This window comes from Camellia sinensis, unplaced genomic scaffold (assembly GCF_055761805.1).
Source record: "Camellia sinensis isolate YWXY unplaced genomic scaffold, ASM5576180v1 Unanchor1, whole genome shotgun sequence".
NCBI classification, from domain to species: Eukaryota; Viridiplantae; Streptophyta; class Magnoliopsida; order Ericales; family Theaceae; genus Camellia; species Camellia sinensis.
This window is the reverse complement of record NW_028128987.1, coordinates 10,369,479-10,390,744: the sequence shown is the minus strand read 5'-3', so window position 1 is coordinate 10,390,744 and position 21,266 is coordinate 10,369,479. Positions and strand designations below refer to the sequence as shown.

Here is a 21,266-nt window from a genome sequence, read left to right as displayed (position 1 = left end):
AAGATACCTCAAAATACGATACACTGCATCCAAATGAGGGGCACAAGGCTCATGCATAAATTGACTCACTATCCCAACCGCATAGGCAATATCTGGACGAGTGTGGGATAAATATATAAGTCTTCCCACAAGTCGCTGGTACCTTTCCTTCTCCACAAGATCACCAACACCACTACAAAGATGGTGATTAGCCTCAATTGGCGAATCAGCAGGTCAGCAGCCTAACATGGCAGTTTCCTCAAGAAGATCTAGAATATACTTTCGCTGAGAAAGAAAGATGCCTTTGTCAGATCTAGCAATTTCAATCCCAAGAAAGTACTGCAACGAACCAAGGTCTTTGATCTCAAATTCCTTGGCCAACAACATCTTAAGATGTGTCACTTCTTTCTCATCATTACCTATCACAACTATGTCATCCACATATGCTATAAGCACAGTTACCTTTTTTGCATGACGTTTGACAAACATTGTGTGATCTGCATTGCTTTGCTTATACCTGAACCTCAACATAGCCTTTAGGAATCTATCAAACCAAGTTCGAGGAGACTGTTTCAAACCATATAACACATTTTCAACTTACAAACTTTCCCAACTGTAGACTGAGATGAGAATCGTGGTGGTATATCCATATATACCTCCTCCTCCAAATCACCATAGAGAAATGCATTCTTCACGTCTAACTGCTGTAAAGGCCATCCCAAATTAGCTGCACATGAGAGAATAGCTCGAATGGAATTCATCTTTGCCACAGGAGCAAAGATTTCTTGGTAATCAATTCCATATGTCTGAGTAAATCCCTTGGCCACTAATCGTGCTTTGTACCGTTCAATTGTTCCATCTGCTTTCTGCTTGATGGTGAACACCCACTTACACCCTACAGGCTTTTTTTCACTAGGAAGAGAAACCAACTCCCAAGTGTTATTCTTGCTTAGAGCTTGCATTTCTTTTACCATAGCTACTTTCCATTTAGGATCATTGATAGCTTCTGTCTAACCCTGGGGAATACATGCAGAAGACAAAGACGAAACAAAAGCACAATATGTAGAAGACAACGAATCATATGACACAAATTTAGAAATGGGGTGTTGATTAGAAGCCCTAACCCCCTTTCTAAGAGCAATAGAAAGACTCGAATCATTGACAAGAGGACTCTTAACTACAGGTAGAGGAATAGACTGAGATGCATTACCTGGAACTGGCATGAGGGATGATGATGGGTTTGGTGGCACAAGGGATGCTTGCTCTTTCGGACGCCGAGAATAAGTCTTAAGATCAGCCCTGTCCAAACAACCACTAATGTCAGGCTCCACATCAAGAGAACTATTAGGCTCCCCTTCACCACAAATAATAGTCTGCTGCCTAGGAAGGAAAAAAGACAACTCGTGTTGATAGGCCATCTCCTCATCCGCAATCTCATCCATACCACTACTACTCTTCCCCAGTGGAGATGACGGAGAAGAAAAGGACACAGATTCACGGAAAGTGACATCCATACTTTCATACACTTTGCGAGTGTGAGGATCATAGCATTTGTAACCCTTCTGAGTAGCAGAATAACCAATAAAGACATAACGCACAGCCTTAGGATCGAGTTTTCCATGTGTACGAGGTTGCAAATGAACAAAACAGACACACCTAAACACCCGAGGAGGAAGAGAAGAGGTGGGATATGCGATAGGAAGCAGTTGAAGAGGGATCTGGAATTGGAGGACACTGGAAGGCATACGGTTGATAAGGTAAGCAGCGGTAAGAATAGCATCACCCCAAAATGACTTAGGGACATTCATGGTAAACAAGAGAGTGCGAGTAACTTCAAGAAGATGGCCATTCTTGCGTTCGGCAACCCTATTCTGTTGAGGAGTACCAACACAACTAGTCTGATAAAGAATGCCATGCTCCTCTAGGTATGCCCGAAAAACTCCATCAACATACTTAGTCCCATTATCACTACGAAGAATTTTGATTTGAGCATTAAAAAGATTGGTCACCATTTTATGAAAAGTTTGGAAACAACAAAAAATTTCACTCTTAGTTTGAAGGAAGTAAATCCAAGTCACATGGAAAAAACAATCAATAAATGTAACAAACCATCGATACCCAAAAGTAGAAACCACAGGGGAAGGGCCTCACAAATCGGTATGAATAAGCATAAAAAGAAAAGTACTTCTTTTATTAATTGAAGGGTAACAAGTACGTTTATGCTTTGCAAGTTCACAAGCATCACAACCAAAAATACTCCTAGAACAATCACGAACTAAAGAAGGAAAAAGTTTCTCTAAAACACAAAAGGAAGGATGACCCAAACGACGATGCCACTGATGAAGGAGAGAAAGAGAAGAGCCAGTAGTGCACTTGAGAGCTTGAGATGGGATGACAGGAGGAACGACATCCAGAAAGTACAACCCACCTTGTGCTCTACCATTGCCAATCGTTTTCCCCGTAGCCAGGTCCTGAAAGACACAATGAGTAGGAAAAAATGTCACTGAGCAATTTAGAGAAGTAGTAAGACTACTAAGAGAAAGCAGGTCAGTAGAAAAAGTAGAAACATGAAGCACAGATGAAAGAGAAAGCAAAGATGAACAATGAACCGAACCCTTGCCAGAGACAGTGGATAAGGTGCCATCAGCCACTCGAACCTTGTCTCGGCCGGAACAAGGAGAATAAGAATAGAAAAGACTAGAGGCACCTGTCATGTGGTCGGTGGCACCGGAATCAATAATACAAGAAGGCAATGATAAGGTACTAAGAGCACTAGCAGGAATACCTGTGTTGGCAAAATTGGAAGAGGTGGAAGTAGAAGAAACTGTGGTAGAAGGAGAGTCAAGTCAAGCCATCAAATGCCTGAGAGTGTGTAACTCATCCTGGGAAAGAGTGCTAGGCTCAGAAGAAGGACTCACAGCAATCTCAGACACATGTGCTTGGGGTCGAGCTGTACTACCACGACCTCGACCCCGAGTAGGACGACCATTCAATTTCCAACAATGCTCTCGATCATGTCTGTCTTTCCCACAATAATCACACTTCAAGCGATCTCGATCAGCCAGTATACCCTGACTCCCAGACTGAACCGGACTAGGTCGAGGAGCCCACGTAGGAGGAGCAACAGCTAAAGCAGAACGATCTTGAATAAAGGAATGCACCATAGCACTACGGCGACTCTCCTCTTGTTGGACAAGGGCATAAGCCTCGCGTAGGGTGGGAAAAGGTGAACGACCCAACACCTGGACGCGAATCTGATCATACTCTAAGCTAGCAAGAAAGTCATACACACGCTCTTTCTCCACGGTTTGCTGAAACAACGTGGCATCCCGAGAACAAACAGCCTAGAAGCTTTGGTAATAATCTAGTTCCTGCCACAAACTACTCAACTCAGCATATTAGACTGCGAGTGATCTATCTTTCTGATCTAAGTTCCGAAGCTTCTTCCTCAACTCATACGCCTGCGCATCATTACCTTGTTGGGAGTTCATTTGGGTTGCAGCTGTCCAAATCTTATGAGCAGTATCTAATAAAAGGAAACTTTGACTAATAGTGGGCTGCATAGAGTTGATTAGCCAAATCATAACAAGAGCATTTTTAGAAATCCATTGAGTATGGAGTGAGTCATCACCATCCGGTAGGAGAAGAGAACCAGTAATGTAGCCAGTCAAACGGCGAGCAGCAATAGTAAGACCACAGGAGCGTGACCAAATCAAATAGTTGGAACCATCCAATTTAACGAGACTAATTTGAAGAGAGGGATTGTCGGTAAGAGTCATAACACGACGGAGGCTACCCTCATCACTAATTGTATCCTTAGTCTCACCCTCAGCCATTGAAGATTAAATGCCCACAATAGAAAAAAATAAATACCAGCCCAAAATAGCAAAAACAAACAGAGGCAAATCCACAAACTCAACTTAAGGACAAAAGTTACCTCTAGAGACAAAAACAAGGCCGAAACAGGGGCTGCAGAGGCCAAAACCAATCAGAAACTGAGAGAAAACGTGTTGAAACTAAGGAAAATCGACAAAAATAGAGTGAAACCTTGCCAAATCATCAAAACCAGTCCTCCCAACCCTAGGACAGTCCCAGTCGGCTCCCAAGGTAAAGGGAGGAAGGAAAAAACAGCCAAAACCAAGCCCCAGCAGGGACTTCCAAAAAAATAATTAGTTTTTTCAAAAATCAACAAAAATTGGAAAAATACTCAAAAACTCATCAAAAAATAAAAATAAAAATCTAGGGTGAAAACTCATCAAATTTCAACCATGAAAGAATTTTTATTTTTATTTTTATTTTTTTTTCCTGTGTACAGGGAAGAACGCAAGAAACAAGAAACAAGAGAAGAATCTTCAAGGAGGACGATGAAGCTTTGTTACCATGTTAGATTTGCATAAAAGAAAGAAAAGAAAGAGAGGAAGAAAAGAGAGAGCACTGTTGTTGTATATTATTTCACACACCTAAACATATGAGGGTTAATAAAAGACTAAAGGAACAAAAGACAAAACTACCCTTATACACTAATACTTAACAAAAATAAAAACAAAAACTTTTATTGATGTTAATAAATTCTCAATAGTTAATTACTTGAACATGTTGAGTGTTATGAATGCTTAGTTGGATAAAAAGGTTTGCCATTTTAGAAATATATATTAAAAAAAATTGCGAAATTCTAGTAATAGTAGGGATGGAAAAATAAACAATTGGTGCATTGCTCCTTCATGTTTTCTGGACCATGAGCACAATTGCTAGCTGATTTGTTATCACAATAAAGTCTCAAAAAATCTTTTTTGGTTGGTCTTAATTCTTATGGTGATTTTTAGTCAAAAGAAGTTCAAAGGGTCTATGTGTCATTGATTTGCACTTGACCTAGCATCTCCTTGACTGGCATTTATTTTACCAAGTTGCAAAGATTACCTCTTTATCAATTTAATCAGCCCAATCAAACGGAGTTAAGAAAACAAATGTTTATTAGTATTCAACAATCCTCAGAGCTTCTTCTAAACTGTGGTGTTGTAACTCCATGCGTGAATTGATTCTCTGTAGCTACATGAATCTATTAAATCAACGATTGACCCAAAAGCTTAAGTTGTTAGGAAATGAGGCCAACAATATATATTAACCTAACATTCCCCATCACATGCGTCTTGCACATGGAGACACAAATAGACTGAGTCAACAAGGTGCAAAAGCACATGCCAAATAGATTGCACATTGACAAAGATAATGAAGTTGACAAAACTTGAACCCAAGACCTTCGTGGACTAGGATTCTAATTTTGGAGGCATTCAACCCAAAATCAATGGGCTTTGGGTGAAGAGGTGATGTAGGACAAGTAGGGACAGCGTTAGATTTTAAAAACAGAGGTTATTTGATGGCCTAAACAGTGAGTAATTTAGGGTTTCAAGGGTTAAATTGAACACTAATAGGTAGGGGGAAGGGATCAGGGTTGAATTGAGGGTGATTGGATGGAGTTTTGAGGTTGAAAAATGCACTTTAGAGGTCTGTGAATAGTAATCCGAGAACAGTAAATTAAAACAGAAAATAAGAAGAAAGAAGAGAAGAAGATAAGTCTAGGCATCGCACCTAAATTCCATAGGCATCACATCTAGGGTTTGATTGCATCACACAATTCATAAAAAAACTTCAAAACTATCAATTTTTTTTTTATATATAATATCAACTCTACTAAATTATAAGCATTACATGATTTTATGTAGAATTAGGAGACTTCTTAAACCAATTATAACTAAAAAAGAAAACTATTACAATATTTTTGACTTCTAAAACTAATGTAAGACTAAATAAGAAACATAAATAAAAACTAATTAAATAATTTGACCCATAGGACAACCCGTAAGCAACTCCTACAGTCCATGTTAGCAAATATAAAATTACCAAAATAATCCTCACCTAAAAATAATCATAAAACATGACTATAATAATACTAGAAACAGGATAATGTATGGTTCCTATCGATTCCTTTTTGAAACCATTCCAATTTCCACATATCGCCACTTCTTTGAATTTACTTTTGCTTGAGCTTCTTATACTCTGCATCAAGAGGCCTCTAGACTATATGAATCAAGTTTGAGTGGCGTAGAGTAGTAGTATGGATAAGACTTGGTCCATATAATCCAGAGGCCTCTCCACCCACTGTCAATTAGTTTTGGGTTGGATGACATCAAAATTGGGATAAAAAGTTGGCGCTTTGGTTTCCATCGATTTATCGCATTGCAATGGATAGGGAGGCTGTGGTGGATTCTTATTGGTCACTAGATGCTGGGTGGATGGTTTGGGATGTTAGGCTTCAGAGAGAGGTTTTTGATTGGGAGAATGACCAATTGGACCTATTGGCTTTGTTGTATGGTATTCTAGAGGTAGGGATGGGGCCGGATTGTTTGGTATGGTGGTGGAAGGGTGCTAAAGGGATTTTTTTGGTGTCATCTTTTTGTTTTGCCCAGATGGATGGGGCGGAGATTTTTTTTTCATAACAGAGTGTGTGTCGGTTGTTGGCGCTCTGTCGAAGGTGGTGTTCTTTGTGTGGACGACCACTCTAGAGAGGATTTTGACGATGGATAATCTGATTAGACGTTGCCAGATATTGGTTAATTGGTGTTGTATGTGTTGTCGGGTTGCAAAGTTTACCTCTCATCTTTTACTTCATTGTTTTGTGGCAAACCAACTTTGGGGTTTGATTTTCTTGGTGTTTGGCTTGGATTGGGTGCAGTAGGGGTGTGGTGGATGTTTTGCATAGTTGGAGAGGGTGGCCGGGGGGGGGGGCAGGTGGAAAAGAGACGTTGGAAGGCTTGGTATCTTATGTTTGATGTGGCTGGTTTTTTTGGAGCATAACCAGCGGACTTTCCAAGGGAAAGAGGTCTCCGTGCTTCATTTGACGATTTTTTTTTCTGGTGGTTTTGTATAGTTGGGTCTTAGGAAGTGTGGTTCTGGACTTATTTTCTTTTGTGGATTTTATTGATTCTTTACATGTCTAAATGTAGGTTGGAGTGGGGCTGGTTGTGGCTGTATTTGTTGCATCATCTTGATGCTCTTTTTCTAATAAAATGGTTACTCTTTAATTATCAAAAGAAAAAAAAAAAAAAAAAAAGAAAGAAAGAAAGAACTGAAGCATAAAGTTCCATTTCTGATCAGTGTCCGATTGACAGAATAATCTACGTTTATGTTGCTGGTGGTCTTGGTACAATAATTCTTTGCACTAATTAAATTTGAATCATCACTAGAGCATATGGCTAAAGTGATTTGTTGAATGATACTGACATTGGCTGTGTGTAAATGCCATTGACAGTGCTGAATTGCACCTAGAAAGGAGTCAACTTGCCACTTTTGACTCGAGTTTTTTTTGTTTTGTTTTGTTTTGTGTGTTTAATTCTCGTCCTTGAGAACAAGGAATGGAATGACAAAGAACAAAAATTGTTACAATGCAAGAGATGAGGACTTAGACTTTATTCTATGTTCCCCTCTCTCTCTCTCTCTCTCTACATATATATATATATGGCAATGTTGTTGACTAGTTTTTTTTATTATACTGCCAAAGTACCCCAGTAATAAAATAAAGTCAGTAGTATTGACGTTCTTTTCTTCAAATCGCAATTGACACAGTTCAATTTTTATTTAATTAGTGATGAACCCTAAATTTGGTCAATGCTTATAAATTGTTTTATTGTTTTGTGCATGATTGCCGACTGATATTTTGTAGGGAAATGGCACTAGAAGGTTTGTTTCCTGGTGAAGGTCAAAGGGGAGCGGTTGGTGACTATAACAATCTTAAATACCCAAAACTTGGAGATATGCTAGATTATATTCTTAAACAGCAGCCAGCATTACTAGAGGCCACAGAAATGAGGGAGGCAAAGCTTCTTTTCCCTTCAAAAACATATGTGACTATGGTCAAATTTCTGTTGAAATGCTTTGAGGCAGATGCAGAACAATACAGGACAGTAGAAAGAATTCTGGAGTATTGGCCTTCAGTGGAGAATATGTGTTTGCTACTGGAACATGCTATGGCATATGAAGGCTCTGTTGAGTTGCATTCAAATGCCTCCAAGGCACTAATCACAATTGGAACTTATTTTCAAGAGGTTATTTCAGGGATTTCTTTTGCTTTCTTGTTTAGTTTGTGTCTCCTAGTTGTGTCTTCCTTTTTAATGAATCATTTTCATCCAGATGATAGCATCACGCTATGCCATGAAAATTTCATGGTTAAAGCAATTTTTGGGTCACATGGATTTCGATACCCGTGAAGCTATAGCACGTTTACTTGGAATTGCTTCCCATGCTCTTCCTGTGTCCGCGCTGCCTGATCTTATTAGCGAACTAATTTCTTCAGTTTCTGCAGCACATAACTTAAGGTTTGTACTATTTTTGTTTTTCCATCAATTTTTGCATCTACTTTGAGGTCACTATTGCAGTATTTCTTACTGTGAGTTTTTTTTTTGTTTTTTTAACATTTGTGTAGGTTTGAAACACAGCATGGGGTGTTGTGTGCATTAGGATATGTTACTGCTGATTGCATGACAAGGACGCCTACTGTAAGTGTCAGTTGTAATGTTGTTTTTCTCTCCCTTTTGCTTACAATCATATCCCATGCTTGTAGTATGTACATTAAGCAGGTTAATGATTTCATAACTACTTGGATTATAAAAAACTTGGATTTTCTGTAGTAGGTTTTATACCTATTGATGCATGCTATGAAATTGATTGTCTTCTTTTGCTTGGCTTGGCTGAACGTTAACTTGTTAAACTTTAATCTCTCTCATGATCTTCTTGCTCCTAAACTTAATCTTGGAAAGAAGCCCTTAAATGGTTCCAAGTCAAAAGAGGCTCTGGTAGAAGAGGTAAAATTTTGAATAAGAATTAGCTCTCAAAACAAAAAATAAATAAATAAATAAATAAATTTGAATAAGAATCATACTTGGGAGTTTGTTCATCTTTCAACTGAAATGACTAGTGAACTATAAGTAGGTGTTCATTGTTAAGTAGAAAGTGGATGAGACAATTTTGTTTTTATCAACAACAAAAATTTTATTGATTAATCAAAAAAAGAGATGAGGATGAGGCATCCTCAACAAAAGAGAATCAAAGAAAAGAAAGTGGAGTAGACAATAGAGAGATACAAGGCAAGACTTGTTGCCAAGGGGTTTGCTCAAGACTTATAGTATTGATTGGCAGGAGACCTTTGCCCCTGTGGCAAAGATGAATTCAATTTGGGTTCTTCTTTCTTGTGCAACCAATCTGGGTTGGCCCTTTCAACAACTAGATGTGAATAATGTATTTCTTCATGGTGATTTGGAGAAGGAAGTATATATGGATGTGGCACTGGGATTTTCATCTCTATCCACTGTTGGGAAGGTTTATAGGTTGAATAAAGCCAAGGTTTTGAAAAGCGGTTGTGGTGGTGCAGTTGCGGTTGTGGTGTGTAAAGACTGTAGCGTAACAGTTGCGGTAACTAGAACCGTGATTTTTTTTTATTTTTCGCACAATTTGAAGAAAACTTACCGATACACAATTTTTTTTTTTCTTTCCAGAATCATATTTATTGGGGTTTAAAATAGATTTTGAACAATTTTTGTCAATTTTTAACTATGATCCAATATATTTCATATTTTCAACTCACTATGAGCTTTTTACATTTTATTTCAATAGTTAATTACTTTAAGAATAATTAATTTTAAATGTCTACAAATTATTTTTGACCATACGTGAATTAATTGAATAAAAAATATTCACAATTATTAAATGAAATGATTATAAAAATAAAAATTGTGCCATAAATAAAAATTATTTTTGAGGCTCTTTTTTAGACTACACTTTATGTTAACTAAATAGAATTATTTACAATTTAGTATTAAATGAAGTGATTATAAAAATAAAAAATGTACCATAAACAAAAATTATTTTTGAGCTATTGATTTTATTTAGTTTTTTAAAGACATTTTTTAGACAACACATTACAGTAACAAAATAAAAACTATTTACAATAAAATAATTATAAAAATAAATGCAACCACTACTTATATATATTTTGTTTTACATGCTAATATAATGAAAAAAAAATTATAAAGAAAAAAAATTCATATAAGATTTTTTCTTTGAGTTTGGATCACTTGAGTATTTGTTCATTTTTTGTAAGTTTTTGTTATTTTTTTTTGAGAAAGGAAGCTATTTAGAACATTGTAAAAGGGTGTAATGGTGTGTACCGGACCATTATGGCCATTACGATACTGCTAGGACCATTATGTAACATCGAAATGGCCGTTACATATGTGAATTTTCGTCACACTGCTATAGCGGCTTTAACGGGTGGTGGTAACTACCACAACCGTTACGTAATGGTTGCGGCCGTTTTTTAAAACCTTAAAAAAACACTTTATTTTATTTTAATTTTTTTGATAAATCAACAAACTTTATTAGAGAAGCATCAAGGCGATGAAAAGAATATAAAAAGAACAAAACCCATAAAGGGCCCAAAACAAAACTAACTAATTAAGTCCTTCAAAAAATCAACAAATATCAAAACATGAGGATCACTCAAACCGTAACCCAATATGAAGTACCCACATTAAGACAATTCTCTAACCACGGAATTGAATGGGCAATACCCTGAAAAATATGGCTATTACGCTCCAACCATACTAACCAAAGCAAACAATGAGAAGCAAGTAGCCATGCCTTTCATTGCCTCTGCCCGCCCCCCCAAACTCTGCAACACCACAAATAAAGACTATACCTAAGCCAAAACAAAAATAGCCACAATCAACATCCAAAGTCACGAAGTTATCGAACAATGAATAAGCAAGTGATCCACCGTCTCTACATCTCCGCAACACAAACAACAACAATTTACCAAAACATGTCTACGACGAATTAAGTTATCAATACTCTAGATACATCCCATGAATATCGTCCAAACAAAGAACGCCACCTTAGACGGTGACCCTAGCACCCAAATGCACCTCCAGGGAAAGCCAACTGCATCACCACCCGCAAAGCCTGATAAAATGAGGACACTGAAAAAATCGCTTTAGATCTTGGACAATCCCATACCGAAGTATCCACCGCATCCCCCTCTAAATGCAACTCATACAGAAAACCCAATACTCCACCACCAACTGCTCCAACTCCCAATCCTACACAGCATGATGCAAATGAACATTCCAAACAAACCCCAGCCCTTACTACCATCTCCTCAGGATCAAAAGCAATAGCATAAATCAAAGGAAACAACCTCGCCAAAGACAAACCACCACACCACCTGTCTTGCCAAAAGCGAACCCTATCTCCTATCCCTAGATTAAACTGAACCCAACCCCATAACTCCTCATAGCCCAATCAAATCCCCTTCCATAAGCCACGACCATGGGAATGGCGTATCCTACCCAAAGACCAACCCCCCCCCCCCCAACCTAACCCATATTTAGCCACCACCACCTTCCTCCATAATCTTTTCCTCTCTTCCACAAAATGCCACAACCATTTCCTAAAAGAGCCCGATTAAATAAAACCAGCTTCCTCACACCCAAAGCCCCACTCTCCTTAGAAGTACAAACCCTCTCCCAAGCCACCAAATGATGATGAACCCCCCACCACTCCACGGAAAATTTCGTTGTAACTTCTCCAATCGCTTAGCAACCGCCACAGGAATCACATGCACCAACATAATGTAGGTCGGAATACTAGACAAGACTCTTAATCAGAGTGATCCACCCTCCTTTGGACAGGTACAGATGCTTCTACCCCGCCAACCTCCGTTGCACCCAATCTAGCATCCCATCCCACACTCTCCTTACCTTGAAAGTCGCCTCCAAAGGAAGGCCCAAATATGAAACCAGAACATTTACCACCTTACACCCCAAAACCGCTGCCAAAACTAGAATACGATCCACTGCACCAATTGGGATCAACTTTGACTTGGTGAAATTGACCCGCAACCCTGAAACTGCCTCAAAACACAACACACACTGCAAGTGGCCTAGCTTAACTGCATTTGCATCACAAAAAATATGCGCATCATCCGCATAGAAAAGATGATTAATCCCCAAAGCATTTTGTCCCTTCCCCACCTCGAAGCAAGGTAACAAGCCCCTATGGACCGTAGTGGACAACAAACAACCCAACGCCTCCATCACCAAAATAAACAACAGAGACAATGGATCCTCCTGACACAAATCCCGCCGTGTAGGAAAAAGTCCCGCCGGAGTACCATTTACTAAAACTGACATCCGTACAGTAGAGATGCAAAATTGAACCCATTGCCTCCATCTATCCCCAAAGCCCATCCACTGAAGCACCCAAAGCAAAAACTGTCAATTCACATTATCATATACCTTCTCAATGTCCAACTTACAAATAATCTCGGCCTTTCCTTGCTTCAGCCGTGAATCCACACACTCATTAGCCACAAGCACAACATCTAGGATCTGACAGCTTCTCACAAATGCATTCTGTGACTTAGACACCACCCCTCCAACACAACCCGAAGCAGTGTTTTAAAAGGTTTTAGGCACACTGAAGCGATAAGGTCTCCTATAGCCTAAGAGCGAGGTGTGAGGTGAAGCACGCCTTACCAAAGCGAAGCGTAAGTAGTAGAAGAAAAGCAAAATTATAAAATAGGCAAACTTTTTAACATAACAAATATATATAGAATTTCAAAAATTATAACCATTTCTGATAATCTTTAAACATAACATTCAATCTTCTAAAAACTAAAACTATAATATCCAACAAAAGATATAATGCATAACATTCAATCTTTTATCACTTTTTGCTCTCTTTTGATCACGTTTGGTCATTTTATATTGAAGAGTTTTAAATCCCTATGGGAATACCCACAAAAAAGCACTTAATCAACAATTAGAGTAGAAAAATGGGTAAAGCCTATGAAGCCCACACCTCACGCCTCGGAAAAAAACCCTTGTCTCAGTGTCTAAGCTACGCCTTACGTATTGCGTCTCACCTCAACCTATTCAAAGCACAAGGTTGCATCTCATTGCACCTCGCGCGTGCCTTTTAAAACACTGCCCTGAAGCCTATTAGCCAAAACCTTAGCCAATAACTTATATACACTGCCCAAAAGACTGATTGGCCTGAAGTCTGTAATGTCTTCCACCCCTCCTTTCTGCAGGATCAACACTATAAAGGTCGCATTTAGACTCTTCTCAAATTGCCTTGTCTGATGAAACTGCTCAAATAAAGCCATCACCTTAGCTTTCACCACCCCCTAACACTGTTGTAGGAACGCAATAGAGAAACCATTAGGCCCCGGCACCTTATGTCCAGGCATGCTCCTCAACTCATCGAGCACCTCGTCCTCTAAAAATGGCCTCCAACATCAAACTATCCGCCTAAAAAATAATATCAAACTCCATCCTCTCCAAACCCAGTCTCCACACATCCCCCTCATCCTATAACAAATGCTAAGAAAAACCCACAATGCCAGCCCTAATATTCTCCTCCGATGATAGAACCTCACCATTGACCTTCAACCTCCCTATCTGGTTTACCTGCCGATGGGCATTCGCCATTCGATGAAAAAACTTCATATTGCGATCCCCAGTTTTCAACCACAAACATCTATATTTCTGTCGAAAGCTAATTTCCTCCATCTGAGCAACCTACTCATACTCCTTCCGAGCCCCATCCCGATGAGCCAAGTCCTCTTCAGAAAGACCCCCTCCAGCCTCCTTCTCATCTAACCCCTGCATCTCTGTCAGAATGTTTACCTTTTGAACCTCCAAACTACCAAACACCTTTGCATTCCACCGTTTCAAATCTATCTTCAGAAGCTTCAACATTCGAAAGTTGTTTGTATTTCTTCTTTTCACTTTATGAATTGAACAATCTCCTAGAAATTGGAGAGTTACCGAAATTTTGGGAGGTGACTTTATGGATTGAACAATCTCCTAGAAATTGATTTGATAGGTTTCTTAAGGCTATGATGAGGTTTGAATACATGCAAAACCTGGCAGACTATACCATGTTTGTCCATTTAAGGGGAATCCTTTGTTTTTTATTGGTACATACAGATTGGAGAGTTGTTTGTATTTCTTTTTTTCTTTTTTCTGTTATTTGAATCTTTCGGTGGACTTCTTGTCCCATGATGTAATCCTTTTCATTAACAAACATTACATGTTGCTTATCAAAAAAAAACTCCGGACAAAATTGCCACTGAAACAGAATTGATGCAAAGGGGAAACCTCATCTCAATGGCCACTAGAAAGAATTCTGAGCCCTGATCTACCTCACTCGACTCTATGTTGACGCTTGACAAAGGAAAGCAAAGCAGGCAAGACAACAAGGCTTTCTTGGGACATGATCATTAAAATGTAAATTGGAAAGAATACAATGAATGATACTCGTTAGATATATAGCTTGAACAAACTTTTTAGGTGCCACGATTTCATGTTGGGTCTTCACTTGGCAGAACGTGCTAATCCTGAGAGTCTGAGACATTGTATGGTGTGGGAGGTGCATCTTATTCACTCATCGTTCATGAAGTTTCTGCAGAGCTTTTACATGGATGCTTAGAAGAATTGAGTATATTTACAATGTTGTTACATTGTTTCAGCAGAAAAACAAATTACAGAGCTTTTACTTGGATGCTTAGAAGAATTGAATATATTTAGAATGTTGTTATGTTGTTTCAGCAGAAAAGCAAAATGAAAGTTTTACTTACGTGTAGTTACTGATATTGAGTTTGTACCTAATGGCAAAAGTTGATTGAATTTTAGAGTCTTTTAAAACATGGCATATATTTTAGAAACCAGCCCCATTGAGCAGAGTGATTTTTGAGTTTAATAATATTCAGGGGAGCAGAGGCTATTAAAACTGTAAGAATTTATATATTATTGATTGATATTGATTGATATCTGATGTTGTGTATATTACAATTACAAGGATTCCTATTATATAGGAGTGTGTTTGGGAGTAGGTGGAGAGTAGGTGAAGTGGAGGTGGTAGTGGTGTAGTGGGTTAGGTTTAGTGGAGTAGGTGAGGTGGTAGTGGTGGTAGGTTTATGGTAAATTCTAACAGCCCCCCGCAAACTCAAGGAGGATAGAAATTAACCAACTTGAGTTTGAAGAGAGGAACAAAACAAGCAAATACATAAAAAATAAAAGAGGATAGGTGACACTGTATGGTCGTGTCAGACCATTGGTGAAGACACTCGATGGTGGTGTCATAACGTTGTAGAGGACACTGGATGGCGGTGTCAGACCGATGTAGAAGACAGTTTATGGGGTCATGTCGGACCGTTGTAGAAGACAGTTTATGGGGTCATGTCGGACCGTTGTAGAAGACAGTTTATGGGGTCATGTCGGACCGTTGTAGACGACAATGTTGTGACAGTTGTTGTGACAGTTTACGGAGTCTTGCTGGACCCTTGTAGAAACTAACCGGAATCAATGTCGGGACAGTTTACAAAGTCTTGTCGGACCCATGAAGGAGCTAACCGGAATCAATGTCGGGACAGTTTACAGAGTCTTGTCGGACCCATGGAAAAGCTAACCGGAATCAAATGTCGGGACAGTTTACAGAGTCTTGTCGGACCCATGAAGGAGCTAACCGGAATCAATGTCGGGACAGTTTACAGAGTCTTGTCGGACCCTTGTAGAAACTAACCGGAATCTATGTCGGGACAGTTTACAGAGTCTTGTCGGACCCTTGTAGAAACTAACCGGAATCTATGTCGGGACAGTTTACAGAGTCTTGTCGGACCCTTGTAGAAACTAACCGGAATCTATGTCGGGACAGTTTACAGAGTCTTGTCGGACCCATAAAGGAGCTAACCGGAATCAATGTCGGGACAGTTTACAGAGTCTTGTCGGACCCATGAAGGAGCTAACCGGAATCAATGTCGGGACAGTTTACAGAGTCTTGTCGGACCCATAAAAAGTCGCACCCTCAAAAGGTGTGCCCAATTTTTCAAAAAGCGTGCCATCAAAAGGCGAGCCCAATTCATCAAAAGGTGTGCCGGATGCATCATGGCGAGGCACGTGAGTGCCTTGGTTGGCGCGCCCGTTTGTCGGCTGGTGGTAAGAGGCGCGCGATGCGCGTGGCTGCCTCGGCTATAAGACGGAGGCTGAGGCTGAGGCTGAGGCAAAAAACCTACGAGAGATATTCTAAGAGAGATTTCTGAGAGAGATTCTGTAACACTCTGTTTTCTGAGAGAGATTTCTGAGAGAGAGACTGTGTAATACTCTGTTGCCTAGAAAATGGCTTCATCGTCTTCCCGCGGGCTGCTCACCCTCTTTCCCAACCTCAACGAGTCAACGAGAGAGAGAACTGGTGCGGTGGCACTGGAAACTCAACCAAGCGCCCCGGAGTTTACTCCGTTGAACTTTCCGATGCGGTCTGTGGAGCAAAGAATGGCAGGGCAGTCAGATGTGGAAGCCAATCAGTATACTTTGAAGGCATGTGTGGAAAGCATGACGGCGGTCACAAATTTGTCGAACCGGCTGCAGAGTAGGACAAATGAAGTGCAGCATTTAAACGCCCAACTGGCTCTGCTCCAACGCATGTATAAGGATGCGCGAGCAGAGATAAGTGTGCTGAAGGCAGAAAATAAGGAGCTTAAGCGGAAGGCCACCGTGATGTTCCGATTTGGAGGGCCACCATATGCTGCAGTGGAGGAGCAGGCTGGAGGCAACTTGCTTGGTGGCCTAGGAAGTACGGAGGCAACACCGGCAAGGGCCGCCCAGGACGGAGGCAAGAAGAAAAGACCGGCGGCAGAGTAGAGAAAAAATCCCACCTGTGAATGTGGTTGTTGGTTTGTATGTTTTTTTGTTTTTTTGTTTTTTTGTTTTTTTGTTTTTTTTGTTTTTTGTTTTTTTTTTTGTTTTTGTTTTTTGTTTTGTGTAAAATTGTGATCGGAGTTGATCCCGGAGATGAATAAAATATGGTTTGGTGTGCAAAGCTAGATGGTATGAATGGAATTAAAAAAAAAATTAAAAATAATGTGAAATAAAAATAAAGAAAGAAATAATAAAAATATATGTGAAATCAAAAATGAAAGATGGGGGAAAGAAGGAAAGTGGTTTGGAGAAAATAAATAGAAATAATGGAGTTTGAAATCAAACGGAGGAGAGATGATTTTTTTTGTTTTTGTTTTTTTTTTTTTTTTTTTGTAATATAGAATAAAAAGAGATATATAGATATATATATATAAAATAAAGAAAGTGGGGAACAAGGAGGGGAAAGCAGAAAGTTAAAGGGAGTAAAAGAAAGAAATAAATAAAGTGTGTGAGAGGGAATCAAAAAAGAAGAATGGGTCTGGATGAGGTGCGCAGAGAGAGAGAGAAGAAGTGGGGTGGGTGTGTGTGGTTATTCTGGAAAACCAGGCTGTGTGTCCCCCCCCCCCCCCCATGAAAAGTTGAATCGACCCACTGACATTCCAGCTGCATTCAGAACAGTTGTGACATTATATTTGAAATAGACGTTGAGGGTTGTCAAAAAGTAATTGTATTCATCTCGAATAACTGGAGACGAACAGGTCCCATGCTTTTCCCACTCATGAGCCCAAAATAATCCTTTTCCACCATGACAGGTTGACGAAGAACCACAACTTAAAGATGGCCAATACTTCTCTAGGGCATCGAGCAATGTGGAGATCTCTTTTGTATCAAAATTAGATCCAGTGCAACATGCAGGCCAGGTTCCATCGTTGTAGTTAGACCACAATCCACGGATTGTAAACTCGGTTGGAGAATTTGAGCCGCTACAACAACCATTGGAGGAACAACAATGGTGGGTTCTCCGGCAGAAAGTGCCGGGCCAGTGTAGAGCCAAGACGAAGTAATCGAACTCTCTCTGTTCTCGAGCTTCTACAACCCCACCACCGCTGATAACTGAGACGCAAATCCATGCGATTAACAGACCCAGGATTTGTAGATAGAAGAGAATGGGTTGAGAAAAGTGATGAAGAAGTTGCTAGTTCGGACTGGCCTACCAAAAAGAGGAAACTGTTTGATGGAGGTTATGATGTGCCACCACTCATGAACACTGCTGCAAGCTCTGTTAAACCCCAAAAATGCTTCGGGTTTGTTCTCAGGTAACAAGAGATCAAGGACAGAAGGTGGTGATTTTGAAGAATTCAACTGAGCTGCCAGAGACACAGAGGAAGAGAGAGGTTTGAATTGGTTGAGGTCCGGCGGGCGGTCAAGGCAAGGTTGCCGCCCGCCGGAAGGCGAAGAACACCAAGATCTTTAACCTTGCTCTGATACCATGTAAGAATTTATATATTATTGATTGATATTGATTGATATCTGATGTTGTGTATATTACAATTACAAGGATTCCTATTATATAGGAGTGTGTTTGGGAGTAGGTGGAGAGTAGGTGAAGTGGAGGTGGTAGTGGTGTAGTGGGTTAGGTTTAGTGGAGTAGGTGAGGTGGTAGTGGTGTAGTGGGTTAGGTTTAGTGGAGTAGGTGAGGTGGTAGTGGTGGTAGGTTTATGGTAAATTCTAACAAAAACCAAACCATCACAGGCTTGATGTGTCCACTGATAACCATCCCATCCGTGCCCCAATCCTGGTTATCACTGTATTATTTTCTAGGCTGGTTGGGCTTGGTTACCTGTTTTATTCATCGCTTTGCCATTCCTATTTTTCTTGAAATTCTGGACTTTTTTTTTTCTGTTCTCCCCTCTTATTTTGATGCCTCAATCTGACATTTTTAATACCTAAACCGTCACAAATGCTTGGTAAAAGATATAGCCCCAAACTTTAAAAAGTGCCGTGTTCTAGTAATTGGCATGCCCATGTATTTTTCTTTGTTCCAATAACAAATGAAAAAAAAAAAATTGGCGCTTAAATTTTCTGGTCTTTGGTTTCATTTTCTTAATCTGTGAACTGAATACAGTCTTTGTTATATTGTAGTACATTTCATTTCTTTATCTTAACCTTTCTTCTTCTTCTTCTTCTTCTTCTTCTTCTTCTTCTTTTTCTCTTTTCTTCTAATGAGATGATTTCTGACATTTATTTCCTGACAGGTCTCAGAATCGTTGCTCCAGGCTACAGCAAAATACCTGGTTGATATCGTTAACTCTGAGACTGCTACAATGGCTTCTGTTGCAATGGAAGCTCTAGGTCATATTGGACTACGGGTCCCTCTGCCTCTGCTTCAGGACTCTAATTCAGGTGAAAGTTCTTAAGTTGCTGTTATAAGCTTATTGGTTTTACATGCATTTTGAACTATGTGGAAATGATCTTATTCAATTACTGTTTACACTGCAGGTGCCGTCTTATCAGTCTTGCATGAAAAGTTGACCAAGCTACTCTCCAACGATGATATCAAAGCTATCCAGAAAATTGTTCTCTCCCTGGGTCATATGTCTGTAAATGAATCATCCTCTTCTACTCTAAACATCGCCCTTGATTTGATTTTCAGTCTTTGCCGTTCAAAGGTAGGCAAAAAATTCATCGGGTTGTTTGGAAATCTTTTGTTATTCATGTACAATGAGTTTTTAGCATGGCTCTCCATAATAGTAGAAAAGCTTTCACTTCCTGCACATTGGGTTTGCAGGTTGAGGACATCCTGTTTGCAGCTGGCGAGGCTCTCTCATTTTTGTGGGGCAGTGTTCCTGTGACTGCTGATGTGATTCTCAAAACCAACTATACTTCACTTTCCACAAGTTCAAACTTTCTAACAGTAGATGTGTCTGCATCCCTTTCAAGATATAGCTCTACAGAGCCTGAAGCCAATGAAGGTTGTTGTGTCATGGTTAGAAATGCTATCACTAGAAAGCTTTTCGATGATCTTTTATACAGTAGCAAAAAAGAGGAGCGTTGTGCTGGAACCGTCTGGTTACTATCACTGACAATGTATTGTGGCCATCACCCAAGCATCCAACAAATGCTTCCAGATATCCAGGTTTGTCAATAGCATTATAATACATTCAGTATGATGTGGTTGCACTTCACGCTGTATTCAAATTTTGTCCCAAATCGCATCAAACACCCTAGCATTCCTTTCCAACCATTAATTACATATATCATCCTTTTGGGCTTCAGTTCACCCTCCTTTCTTTTACTACTCTCATCTCTCAGAGCGTTCCTTCCTTTGGATATATAACCCTCCTTGTCCTTCCCATTCCTTTTATTATTCAAACTTGCCAAAGATAAACCCATATTTTTTAACAACTGGGTTAAATGAGCCCAACCATTTTGATCATGAGAAAAGGAAGCACTCTTTCTTAAATCTGTCAACCATATCTCATTACTTTCATGATAATCTATAATAATAGTACTTACCCAAAAAAATCTATAATAATAGCAGCATTAGGACAACCCAAACCAGTGGCTGTAAAACAACCAGAAAACAACATGGGATGAGACCCACCCCCATTAAGTGCTTCTCTCTTGGAATTAGACATAAAAGGAGGAGTTGGAACAAAAACACCTTCATGAGATGGAGAAGAATCCGTACTACCCTTACCCTCACGTAGATTGGAAAGGTTGTGCAAGTTGTGATTTGTTAAAAGAAAAAATATTTGTATGGTGTTTTCCTTAGCTATAATCAATGAACTAAGCACCAATTTCATAGTAAGATTGCTGAATGACCGAATCCTCCTCATCACCATCTGTGTCACTTATAAATTATGTCTGTATCATCTGATGAATCATCTTAATTGCCCAGGCCAGACAAAGCCTCACTAGCCTCGAAATTGCCTTCTTCCAAATCTCTTAGTTTCTGGGCTTGAAAGAGCTCACAAGATCCCAAGTAACCATCATAAAAAATTTCTCTATGAACATCATTTTGAAAATTCATATTGTAGGTTTAGGCTGTTCCGGTGGCTAATGTGTGTTTTCCTTGTGAAACGATTTTGTAATGTTAACGTTTTTTTAGTCGGCAATTTTGTAATGTTAACATGCCTTTACAAATACCTACTGGTTGTCTTTGATTCTTTCTTGATAATTTTGCTTTCCTATATTTTATTATTAGCAAGTCAACTTTCTTTCAATTTGTAATGTAAACTTCATTTATGTATGTGTACCTCAAAGTCACAGAATATGGCCCTAAAAATTATTCCAATGTATGAATCTATGAAAGGCTTGTGTGGTGCAACCTGCACCCTAGTTTTGTCATTTAACTGTTAGTGAGTGTGATGGTTTCTCCATTGTTATCATCATTGTCTTCTTCTTCTTCTTCTTCTTCTTGAAATTTCCTTTCGATCTTTGTACTATGCTGCTAATATATTATTTGTCGCTATTGAGACTTGTTATCTTTATAGTAATAGTTGTTATAGTTATTGCCATTGTTATTATTGTAGTTGT

The 21,266-nt window shown here is 39.4% G+C and overlaps 1 protein-coding gene and 1 pseudogene across 5 annotated transcripts in view; one reads left to right on the top strand and one right to left on the bottom strand.

Annotated features, from left to right (window-relative positions):
* The window catches only part of LOC114319780 (uncharacterized), a 76,408-nt gene that overhangs the window by 22,347 nt on the left and 32,795 nt on the right, over positions 1 to 21,266 (top strand). For all 4 annotated transcript variants that reach the window (XM_082910750.1, XM_082910748.1, XM_082910749.1 and 1 more), the window contains 6 exons: positions 7,697 to 8,078; positions 8,164 to 8,348; positions 8,456 to 8,528; positions 18,983 to 19,130; positions 19,227 to 19,396; positions 19,516 to 19,863. In XM_082910750.1, the coding sequence (XP_082766876.1) occupies positions 7,697 to 8,078; positions 8,164 to 8,348; positions 8,456 to 8,528; positions 18,983 to 19,130; positions 19,227 to 19,396; positions 19,516 to 19,863 (1,306 nt within the window). The remainder of the gene's footprint in view (positions 1 to 7,696; positions 8,079 to 8,163; positions 8,349 to 8,455; positions 8,529 to 18,982; positions 19,131 to 19,226; positions 19,397 to 19,515; positions 19,864 to 21,266) is intronic.
* Positions 17,302 to 18,504, bottom strand: LOC145814305 (ribonuclease 2 pseudogene; annotated as a pseudogene). The gene is made up of 2 exons (XR_014357641.1): positions 18,472 to 18,504; positions 17,302 to 17,922 (listed from the first exon to the last, which is right to left on the bottom strand). The product of XR_014357641.1 is annotated as a ribonuclease 2 pseudogene (transcript).